The 11,872-nt window shown below is 45.9% G+C and overlaps 1 protein-coding gene across 2 annotated transcripts in view; it reads right to left on the bottom strand.

The window, feature by feature from the left end:
- Nucleotides 1-215: 215 nt before the first annotated feature.
- The window catches only part of LOC108572175 (diacylglycerol O-acyltransferase 1), a 116,861-nt gene continuing 105,204 nt past the window's right edge, over nt 216-11,872 (bottom strand). The window contains exons 10-12 of one of the 2 annotated variants that reach the window (XM_017934372.1): nt 5,311-5,489; nt 894-1,044; nt 216-465 (exon numbers count right to left, since the gene is read on the bottom strand). In XM_017934372.1, the coding sequence (XP_017789861.1) occupies nt 289-465; nt 894-1,044; nt 5,311-5,489 (507 nt within the window). In that variant the 3' untranslated portion in view covers nt 216-288. The remainder of the gene's footprint in view (nt 466-893; nt 1,045-5,310; nt 5,490-11,872) is intronic. The other variant, XM_017934373.1, reaches the window with a different exon arrangement.

The raw sequence follows: 11,872 nt of genomic DNA, 5'->3' as shown, positions 1-11,872 counted from the left end.
AGAAAAATCGAACAAAAAAGCTGGACGACTCGCGTGTAAAACGTCGAAAAATCGCTTCGAAAAATAGCACGATGTAGGGTAGCCACGTTAGTGGAAATTGGGGGGGGGGGGGGGAAGAAAAGTGTCCAGCTACGGGGTGACAGAAGGAGAGAGAGAGAGGAAAAGGATGTAGGATTGATGGAACAGTGAGAGTATCCCCCCCCCCTCCTAGCCCCATCGAAGAAAGAAATCCTCCTTCACGACCTTCTCCTCTAATCGTCGATTCGCATTTGGTCTCGCCTTTCGCCGCTATACCACGTCGTAATCCTCGGCCAGTATCTCGCCCAAGTGAGTCATCACGTAATCGTGATAATACATCATTATGCAAAGTGGTTGTCCGATAATGAGACTCGCCCACACCAGGATATTGCCCCATCTGGCGCCACAATGCTTCTCCACAGCCTTACTTATCATTGATAATGGTATCTGGAAAATCAATTAAAAAGTTTCTACCTAGCTGGTGGCTGGCTGCTGCAAATTAATATTAATCCCCCCTCATCTGACAGTTGGATCGCTTCCGTCAAAAAAAGAGAAGAAAAAAAAAAGGAAAAGAGAAGAACGATGATTCTTTTCGCGACGGGGGAAGTTTCGAATACTACGCGGCACCGGGGCATTGGATTTCTTTGCCGGTAGCTTGTATAATTGAATGTTTGACGAAGAAATTGCTCGATTAAAATTTTCTTTCAGCCCTACCGCGGAATTCTGATTAAACCTCGCTGGCTGAGGTATAGGTTTGATCATTTTAAACACCGGATTGTTAAAGAGATCTTTGTTTTTCGAGAAACGAAGGTTGGTTTAAAATTTCATTTAGTTCTTAGTTAACTCAAGTTAGCAGTGACCTAAGCGAGTCCTACCTGAGCCATCATTCCCATGAACGCCCACGTCCTGAAGGTCTTCAACGGCACGCTGACCAGATACTCGTGAAAGAAGGCGCTAATGAAGAACACGGTGGCCGAGGCTACCGATTTGCTGTATCCCATCTCGATGGCCGGTATGTACAGGTGTCTGTAATCAATCGAAACGAGAAACTAGAGAAAAGAGAAAACACTTGGAAGGTTTCAACCAGGAGACATTATGCGTCAGCTTAATAGAAAGGATCGAGTAGCGTTTCCCATGGGCGATTTCTCGCGCTCAGAAATTCCCCGGAGAACGTTTTCCGTACACAGCTCGCCCCTATTACAACGTCGCGCCACAAAGCAGCGGCTGCGAAAAAACTGGCGCTTAGATAAGGAGTAGCGCGTCGCGTTTAAGGATCAGCGCCGGGCTGGAATCGTCTCGAAAAATTAAAGCAATGACCGTGCAAGTTTGCCGGAACAGCGACACTTCGGTGTGTGCTTGTAGGTGGGTGGAGGAACGACACAGAGGCCACAGTGAGAAAGAGAACAGGAAGAGATCGTTAACCGGCTCGGTTATCAGTGGCGGTGCATTGGAAGGAAGAAAGCTGGAAGGCGGTTGGAGCGAGAGGAAGGAGAGAGGAAAAAAAATGGCTGAAAAAAGAAGAAGAAGGACGAGGAGGAGGAGCGTTGCTGTGGAGGTTAGAGGCGGGGTAGAGGTGGAAACGGAAAGAAGGAAGGAAGGAAATTCAAAGGTGGGACGTCGTCGTCGTCGTCGTGGACGGTTTCGTTGCCGCGAAGAAGAGATTCCTTTCTTTAAAGATCCACTCTCCTCGTTCCTCCGAGAAACACCAAACCCCTCGACGCCATCACCCCACCAACTTTCCCATTCCCTTCTGCTCCTCCTGTTTCGTTTCTACTTTTCCCCCTTCAATCTGACTGCCTCTCTTTCTTGCCCGGTTCTCGTCGTTCATGGAAAAGACGCTTCGAAATATCTTCCAGTTATAGAGGCATTATAAGTGCCGCGGGGAATAAACAGCCTTAAGTGCGCGCACCGCGATGCGTATCGGCTTTTCCCATTACAAACCTGAAAAGACGCCGTCGCCGTCGTCGTCTTCGTCGTCGACGACAGAGTCGACCTTACCCCGTACCCCGTCCGTTCGTCTCTCCTTCGCGACTCTCTCTCCCGGTGTGTGTGTGCAGGCTCTTCCATTTTCACCTCTCGCGCCCGTAACCAACGCGCCCCTTCGACCCCGCGACGCTGTCGCGGTCGCATGGCTGCGTGCCAGTTGCAGCTTGCAATTGCAGCCTGCATATCTCAGCTAGCGAGGACGAAGAAGAGAGGAGAGAAGAAAAGAAGGAATAGGCTAGGAGAAACGCAGGTGCAAATAGGAAGTATAACGCGAGGGGGATGATAGAGAAGACAAGGGGATGGACTCGTGCCCGAGGAAGTCGAGAGTCGACGTAGACGACGGGTAAGGTACAGCCGATTACCGTTTTCGCTTGGTTAATTATTCGGAATTGAGTTAATTGCAACTTGATGAGATCCTACCCTCGATGGATCGAATCCGCGAGACGTTCGAGGAGCTTAAAACGTCAACTTAATCGGCTGCTCTCCGGACCTCTCCAGCTGGGTATCCTTTTCGTTTCTCCGCCGAGAGAGAGAGATATTTCATTCTCGTCGACAGAGAATTATCGTTTTCCCCCTGTATCGCCAGTTCCCTTCGATCCCTTGTATTTCAACCCTTCCACGTGCAACACACCCCACTCGGTTCTCATGGTCCCGCAATAACAACTTTTCCACCGCTACTTTTTCGAGGATTTAAACTTTCCACGGCGCTACTTTCCAAGTAAAAACGTCCTCTCACCCCTCGCCACCTCTCCCTCCTATCCTGAAGCGTCGCGACGTGGAACGTCGTCACCGCGACGGTGGCGGCGCGAGTTGTTAGCGGCACGTGCACCGGCAAAACCGGCGGAAAAGTGGGAGGCCCTATATGGAAAGTTTGCCGCAACTTTGCTGATTGTATTGAGCGAGCGATGCATAATCCAATGGAACGATGACGGGAAAGACGTATGGGGATAAAAAGCACGGTACTATGGGCGCAAGCTTCCGCTTGTCTAAAGGGGTGTACCTTGCAAGATTTCCCGAGTAGGTTATGTAAAATCTCGGGAATATGAAATTTGATGTGAAGGGTAGATGGCTCGGAGGATATTGTCATAGAGAATCATAAGATTATTCAATATGTAGAAATGTGCGTAATAAACGTAGGCACTTGAAACGAAGATTCTTCCCTCGGTGAATTTATCTTTCTCTCATCCTGTCGTTTACAAATTAGACACCTGATGTTTATAGCTCGCTCTATCGGGAAACAGAAGTATCCACGGAGATGTCGCGCTAAAGTATTAAATTAAATGAAATTAAATCAAATACTAACAGGGTTGAATTTTTTCACATTTCCTTTTTCGTTTAACGTGAACACTTCCGAAACGGAAGTTTCGTCACAGGAGAAACCTATTCTTCGACTCGATGCCCGCGACAAATATACGCAAATCAGGGACACGTTCCTGCAATTGAACAATTTAACGTGATTTTTCAAACGACACGTCAAACTCCTCGTTTCACGTCCCCACGTAAAACTCGTCGCGACCAAAATGAACGAAAGATCACAATTAATTAAAGCGTGCGTCGATGGTCCGAGCGTAGGTGCGTAAACGTGTCGACGAATTAATCTCCCCGAAATAAACGTTGAAGCGGAAGATCTAGGCGGGAGGAAGGTAGCGCGAGGTGGTTCCATTTCGCGGCAGAATAGTTTTGAAACAGGAGCCCGCCGGCCCGACACCCTTTCCAGTTACACGGACATTAAAAGTACTACTCAGAGTGGCAGCAGTTATATATAGAGGGGTGTAGAGAGGTTGGTGTCGAGGGAGGTGAGGGCCAACGTTGGAAGCTAAAACAATTAGCCGCGCAGCAGTTTCCACGAGAGGGGGGTTAAAAAGGGGCGGCGGTCGAGAGGGGTGTGCAGGTACGGGAAAAGTCTCTGATTCACGGAAATTTCTCTTCCTTTTCGGAGGCTAGACAGGGCCCGGGTTCTCGCGAAAAATGTAATTAAATCTCTTTAAAGCGGGGCACACTCGTTAACGAAGTTTAGCCGCTTAGGCGGAAAGAAGCTCGATCAAAAGTACGACTCGCGGCTGGATACCTACTTCTTTTACCTTACTTTTTCCTTCCTCTCTACCATCTTTCACCCTACTCCACCTCGAAACGTTTCCTATTTACCACACCTTCAAGCTGTCTTCGTTCCTTCTTCCCCCTGTTCGAGTGTACACTGCCGCTCTGCAGCCATTTATGACGCGCGAGGGAAGGAAACGTTCCACGGTTGCCTGGTCAAAAGACGACTCGCAAATTCCTTCGAATTAGTCTAATGCGTGTTCGTTTCGACGGACTGTTTGACGTTCGAGATGGTAGATCGAGATTGGGTGAAAGAATCGACGGTGGTATGGATACGGAGATATCGGTTCGTCGATTATTAATAGGAGCAATTTTTGGACATACACGTATAATGTATCATTTATTATGAAAATCTAATTTATTACCGATGGTATTGAAAATTTGAAAAAATGATGAGCACTCTTTTAGTTTGAGTGATTTTTGCTTTTACTAAATGGAACGTTGTTTCTTTTTTACTCAAGTGTGTAGGTTATTCCACGACGAGTTCATTGACCTATGACATGTGGTCTTTCAAGATTATCTAAGGTCATTTAACGATGCCTAAAAATACACTTTCACGGAAAATTTTTAGTAGATAATCGCGTAAATATGTTACGAAGAGACACCCTGTATAATGCATGACATTCAATACTCGATACAACTGATAATCGTGAGTGACCTGAAAGAGACTTAAAAACATTCACCTGCATTAATGAACATGCAGCATTTTTATATAATCGATGGCTAATTATAGAAAGAATAAATCTGCATATTTCAAGATCGAATAAATTGAGTAACACGAACGGAATCATACGAGCTACCCAGTAACTTTAATCTACTCACGCGAACGATTGCCCTTTAATTTAACCCTTTCGATCTACTCCCGGCAAGTTTCTTTCGAATAACACAAACGTTTCGTGAAAATCTGAGGTTAGCCTTGAAAACGATAAGATCGGGGGCAACTTAAAATACCGAAATTGCAGGTACTCCGCTGCAACACCGACCGAGATAGAATCAAAACGGTGCAATCTACCGTGTGCTATCGCCTAAACGTAAACGTTGGCTCTATTTCGGAATCGGTGCAATCTCACGATCTACCCTTCTGCAGCTGGTATTTTTCGATCGTACTGGAAAGGGGCACTGGTTGTTCGGTTACCAAAAAGGTACAGCCAGTCGTTAGAAAATCGAAATCTGCCAAGCTTATAGGAGCATCGAGTCAACGACACTTACCGCAGGGCCCATCGATGCACAGGCACGTTCCACGTTCTCCAGAAAACCTCGATGTTAGGGGCGTTCCACCAGTCGTTGTAGAAATTCCGATCGGCGAAATACAACAGTTCACCGGTCATGTTCAGGGCCGAATGGTACAGCAGGTAGAAGAAACAGAGCCAGATTAGATGATTTGGTATCTACGAACATATGGAGGCATATACCTGTATAGATATATAATTTAGGGTGTTTCAAGAGTGTAGATGGGAGAATTAATATTTGTGGATTAACGTTTTGTGAATTAATTTCTCAAAATTTTGTGAAAATTAATTTCATTCACAGTTTTGCGCGAGAGTATCTTCTTTTTAAATCACAGTTTCCTAATTTGGAGAATTCATTTTCATATATTAATTTCTGAAAACTTCTGTGAATTAATCATTTCAGAATTCGTTTCTCAAAACTTCTGCGTGAATTAATTTTTTTAGAATTCGTTTCTCAAAACTTCTGCGACTTAATTTCATTTGCAATTCTGCCATGAGTATCTTCTTATTTTTAAACTGTTCATTATGAAAATGCATCGTATCACGTTCAAAGTGTCCAGTCGAACAACTGAATCACACCTGAAACAGTTAATTTCTGAACACTCGTTCACCAAGCATCCCTGTTACCCTTGGTCGACGACCCACGCTCCTGAAGCACCCGGTATTCATATAAAAACGCGTCTTTGGAGTTACAACGTGGATCGTATATCACAGGGCGTACATTTATTTAGGGAACCAGCTAAATGGAAGTCGCTTTCATCTCTTTTATTACCGCCAGTGAAAGGTTTTCCGCGCGACGTGCACCGTAACACGCGTCGATCCTTGTTAGATCACAAAAATGTGTATAACACACGCGGCGGCAGTCGTATAGCCGACGGCCAATATTTTATTTCCTTTTGTTTCGTATCTTTGTAGAGGGACGAGAGAGAGGGAGGGAGAGCTACAGAGGACTCGTTAATCCAGCGCAAATTCACGTCTCTCGATATTCCATTCCGATAGCCCCGAGGCGTGGAGGGCTCATGCAATTTCGCGTAATTCTTAACCAGTGTCAGCAGACACAGTGCTCTAGCCTACGGTTTCGAAAGATGAGCAAACGGAAGCAGAAGAATAAGAAGAAGGGAAATGTGATACTCCTCGAGGCGTAACAACGTGGCTTATTCGCCTACTAGAATACTTAAAACGACCTGCTAATGGCTATACAAGGAACTAATGGAACGCGGTGAAGGAAAAAAGAAAGAATCATCCTTATTTACACGAAAACTCCAACTGGAGGTAATTTCGTGGGTCTCGTTAAGGCTCGTTCTTCCTAGACGTCTTCGTGGTATCTCCGAAAAATTGCCACGAAATAATATCCAACAGACGGAGGCAGCAGGTGAAAAAAAAAGACAGCCTGACGAGATGAGGCGAATTCTTCCGGTCTGTCTCGCTCGTGGTCCGTCCGAAGAATTTCCAAGTTATTTCGTTCCGAATGTCTTCTCTAATTCTTCAGCAGGTGGGGAAGGGGGATGCAACGGCATCCTCGTTGCTTCCTGCGGCTCTTTACGCGCTCCAAAGGACTTAATAATGTTGCCAGGGCGCACAAAGGTCAAGTCTCTTCTTGCCAGCAGGCATTCGCGGCACTTTTATGAAAAGAGAGGGAGAAACGACGTTCCTTCTTCTTCACCAGGGACCCAAACAGCCTTGGCGACTCTGTCTCTGGCCCTTCTCCCTTTCATCAACCCCTTTTCATCATCGTCTTGTTCTACACGACCGGTGGTCCACGTACTCCCCGCAAAAACTTACCTCGACGTTTTAATTTCGTTTACCCCGGCATGCCGCAAGAGAAGAAAGGGACATTGCACGAGACTCCCGAGCCACGAAGCGAAGGAAGGGCAGCAGGAGCGGGGGTGGGAGGGGATAAAACCCCGGTGAACCGTTTGAGACACGCCGATGATACCACAAAGGAAAAAGGCAGGCCGGGGTAAACTTTGAGCCTCGGCTTCCTGGCCAGGGGCTATCTCAGAAGCGAAACACGCCTTCGTATTCTATCCACCCCGAGGTAGCACGTAGCAGCCCACCGTCAAGGGGGAAAAATCTTGGCGGATGATATGTGACGTGGTAAAGCGGAGAGACCGGCGGGAATTTGAATTTTCTCGGCTCGTTTGCTCGCCTCGTGTGGCAACGAAGTTTTCCTATTAAGCCTGCTCTTTTCAATGGACTAGCCACCGTACCCAGCTCTAGAGCTTCTACGCTGTCCAGGGTACACGCTTTGTTCTATTTTGCGGGGTGCGAACATTTTCGTACCATAAGGAAATTTTACACTATACGGTGTTTTCTTTGTTCGATGGATTTTACGCCTTCTTTGACGGACGATGTTTTAATCAGCGGAGAATGTACCGGGTGGCTTACTTGTGAAGAACGTTTAAGTCGTTTTCGTTGATATTTAACGTAAGAAAGAACGAAGTAAAAATCTTTTCGAGGTTACCTTCATGGTTATTCCAAGATTACTGAAATTTTCTTTTGTAACGACATCTGCACTTATCTACAGAAAATTGAAAGAGAATTTCACTTGGAGGGTGTTTTCGAACCACATTACGCGACAGAAGAAAAATTGTTTTAAATTTCGACAGTATCAGAGTGTACAGGAAATAAAATGTTTCAAGTGTGAGGAAAGTGTGACAAGAGCTCGATACAAATGTGGGATTCACAATTACTGGAAGCAACGCGTGGTCAAACATATCAATTCCTCTAACCAAACGAAACGTACGTGCTTATATTTCGTATCAAATATTAGCGCACCGAAGATTGTACTGTTATTAAAGCAATATTTTTTCAACGGATCGTCTCATGGTTCAAAGAGTAGAACGTAGAGAAAGAGAGAGAGAGAGAGAGAGAGAGAGAGAAAGATCGATTCCTGATAGGAGGACGTCCTTGTATCGCTTGGCGTCCTGGCGGAGAAATAATGACAAGGTTAAAGGATCGGGCAATTTCGCCGTCATCTCAACACGACGTCTATAAAGTTTGCTCAATTTTTCTCCCGTTCCTGATTGTTATTCTTACATCCCGTTCTTCATACGATAACAGCTACTCCTCTCTCTAGATTACACAGCCGCGCAGACCTTGCCGCTGCTGCTGCTGCAGTAAATACTACGTGACGTGCTCCCGCGGGGGCACCAGTGAACGGAAGGAAAAAAAAGAGAACCGAAAAAATAAGGGAATGAAAGTGAAACGTGGGGTCTGGAAGAAAATGGAAAATATCGATTAGCGGGGTAAAAAATTGCCAGCCATTTTCTACACCGTCCTTCGCAATAAATAATATTTCGTTTGTGTGCAGGATTTTGAGAAATTTTCCCTCTGCAATTAGTGTCCATCACACATTTCTCATTCGTGATAAACGATACTCCATCTTCGTATATAATTTGAAGAAATTTCTTTGCAACGTAATCGCTTCTTGTAATATCATTAATTACTGTTCGTAGTTAAGAAAGATTTTCTTCCCATTTCCCCAGAAAATTTTAACAAAATCTTGTCACCCAAATTTTTCAAAAATCTTCTAACAAAATTTCACCAGAATCTTCCTCCACTTTGGAAGAAACAAAGATATTTCTATCCCGATAAAAAGGTATCTCGAAACGAAAGTGAAGAGAGCATCATAATCCATCGAACAGACGTGCTACGAGACAGATCGTCCACAGCAACTACGCGCCCTTTTCCCCATGCCGGGCTAATGGTACCAGCCTCCTTGTTCGTGTCTATATTACATTCAGCCATGGGTAAGTACATATCGGATATTCAATGGGACCTCCTCGTCGTATTCCTGAATCCAATATAGCTGCATTATTGATGGAAATCGATCGATCGTTCGTTCCGTATATATGCATAAAGCACACATTACGGCCAAACTCAGGACGACCTGCAACGAACCAGTGGTAGTACAGAGCATCCAGTAACGGTGGGGAAGAGTCCAAGACACTCTCGGTCTCGCAAGGTCGACGGATAAAAGAGCAAAGAAGCCTCCTGTGTATCCCTTCAGCGTCCTCTCTCACCTGGGCCCCTCTTCCTTTTTTTTTTTCGTCAGGAGGGTCGGTCGTCGCGAGCGGAGCGCGTCAAAGAGATTCCGAAACGAGGAGACGAGTGGACGGAACGAAGGGACGTGCTCGTATAAAGCAGATCGATCTAAGGAAACGACCTCGTTGGCAGCGGACTGCAGGAAAATTGCGTTTCCCCATTACGACGAGATTAAAGTCTCGTCCTACATTGCAGCTCCAAACCCCCTCTCCCTCTCTCTCTTCTTTCCCGCTCCCGTTGATCCATCGTCTTGGTCCAGGCAGCAGGATCCCTCTGACCCCGAAGTTCAGCCCAACGTTCGTATATAAGAACCGCAATTAACCGAGGCACAGTCGATGAGAGACTATAGCCTTGCAGTTATTTGCGGTGTAAACGAAAATAAGGATTCGCCTGCATGAGGGTTGTTTATCCAATAGGTGGCTTTCTCTCCTTCTTTCGTTTTCTTCCCGAGCTTTCTTTTCTCCGCTATAACCCCCGCAAGACCTTTCTCCTACGTTCACTGATTTCGCTGCTCGATCGGCAAACAATTATTTTTCCCGCTTCGAACCCTCACCGAGCGTGGCGCAGAGCGCGAAGAGGGTGGAGAACAAGAGGGGACAAAAGGAGGCGCCCGGAGAATGAGCAATACTTCTCGGTGGCGTGACTTATGAGATTGGAAGAGGAGTTTTCGTTGCGCTCGCCTCGAGGTACCTTCGTCCAAGGACCACTTATATTTCCTGGTTGGTTCGAGTCGATATCCCCTCTTAAGGGCGATTATTACTCGTCGATTTCATCTTTCAGATCGAATCTCCCACTGGTAATGCTATTTCCTTCCTTTTTTCTTTTTTTTTTTTTTACAGGGGAATTATTTGATAGTTACGCAGCGATGGTTTGTGGTTTTTGGTTCGATGATTTAGAGAGATAGTGTGCGTGTGTGCAGGAGAGTGCTCGATATTTTTTCTCGACGGGAGATGGCAGAGAGACCAGCCAGACCGTTGTTTGCACATCGAGCCGCAGACGTCGATAATTAATGACGCGATGGGTCCAATTAACTGGCGCCCGGGAAAAATTTGTTAACGAAGCTCGTCGATGCGTGGCTTTTTGGCCGACGCTTTAATCGCGAACAACCAACAACGCGCGGTGAACAACGAAGGGGGTACTATTATACACGCTCCAGGAGGACGTTCGTGGTAGTCGCTTTGGGACCAAGTCATATAATTGAATTCGGTTCACCGAGTCCGGCTCACTGATCGAAACACTACGGCTGGCTAGTTTCGATCTGGAGCATTCGGACTAACGAGAGAATAACGAGCACGAGTAACGACGAACGAATGGGGAATCGGGCCGTCGGCCTCGACGGACGTCGCGGCGGAGTGCCTCTAACACAAACCGGCAAGACGCCCGGCTAATATACAGGGTGGGCGCTTGAGGAACGGACGATGGCACTTGGAGTTTCAAACTGTGTCGTTTGAGGGAAACAGAAGTGCCGTGTATAGTTTGATAAAGCTCGACTAAAACTTCAGAGGTGTTAGTTAACTGAGGAGCAATTTCGTCTAAACGACCATTTCTGATTTTCGTCAAATTTCTCACGTACCGTGTCGCTTAAAAGTGCCGCGAGCTTGGGTAAACGTTGCTCGAATATAGAAAATAGCGACTGAACGCGATCTTTGTCACTTTCTTGCGAAATTCAAAATTATTTACTCACACCTTCGTCGTTGGATAGCCAGAGTATTGACGAATATTTGGAGAGTACTTTTTATTTATCGATATCTGAATTAAACGGGTAAGAGCTGTCTTCACGCGTGAGGGGAGAATTAATATTCGAGCGTATTAATTTTCCTCTCGCCTGAAAGTACCTTTATGAAATGTAGAATTTAACAGAAAAGTGTTAAAAAAAATTACTATATGCAAATATTTCGTTATCTATTATTTTTATTTTATCAATAAATTAATTTCAAAATCTGGAGTACTTGACGAATGCAAAAATTCGTCCACGAATTCCTCCCTCCGCTTTAAAATCGAAAAAAAAAAAAAAATCAACGCGTAAGAATCACCCTGTGTGCACAGGGCATTACTTCGTACGCGAGTGGCGCGTTCGTATTTTTCCGCGGCCTGAAACCAGGGGGAATATATTCTCCTTCACGAGCCAATTGATCCTTCATTTATCGTCCGTTCGTTTGCCGTTCGATTGGCCTCTGAACTGTAAATGAGGACGTTCGCGCAAAAAGACGAGCGCTTCGAGAGCGTTCGCGCGCGACCCTTTCGACACCCGGCGATATTAAACATTCCAATCGTCGTGTGTGTATTAGCTATAACACACAACTGTCACAGAAATACCACTGCGTCGACCATAAATCCGTGTTCACACGTTCCCTCTGCGCCCGAATTAAAAATCCTTCGTCCATTATCGGTGACACGGGTTGCTTATTTGCACGACACTTGTTTTTGTTCGCGCGCGCGCGCACGTTCGACCACGCGGCTTTCACGTTAATACAGGAAAATGTTGCGGACAGTAT

This window comes from Habropoda laboriosa, unplaced genomic scaffold (assembly GCF_001263275.1).
Source record: "Habropoda laboriosa isolate 0110345459 unplaced genomic scaffold, ASM126327v1 scaffold107, whole genome shotgun sequence".
In the NCBI taxonomy this organism is placed as follows: domain Eukaryota; kingdom Metazoa; phylum Arthropoda; class Insecta; order Hymenoptera; family Apidae; genus Habropoda; species Habropoda laboriosa.
This window is presented reverse-complemented; position numbering and strand designations above follow the sequence as displayed.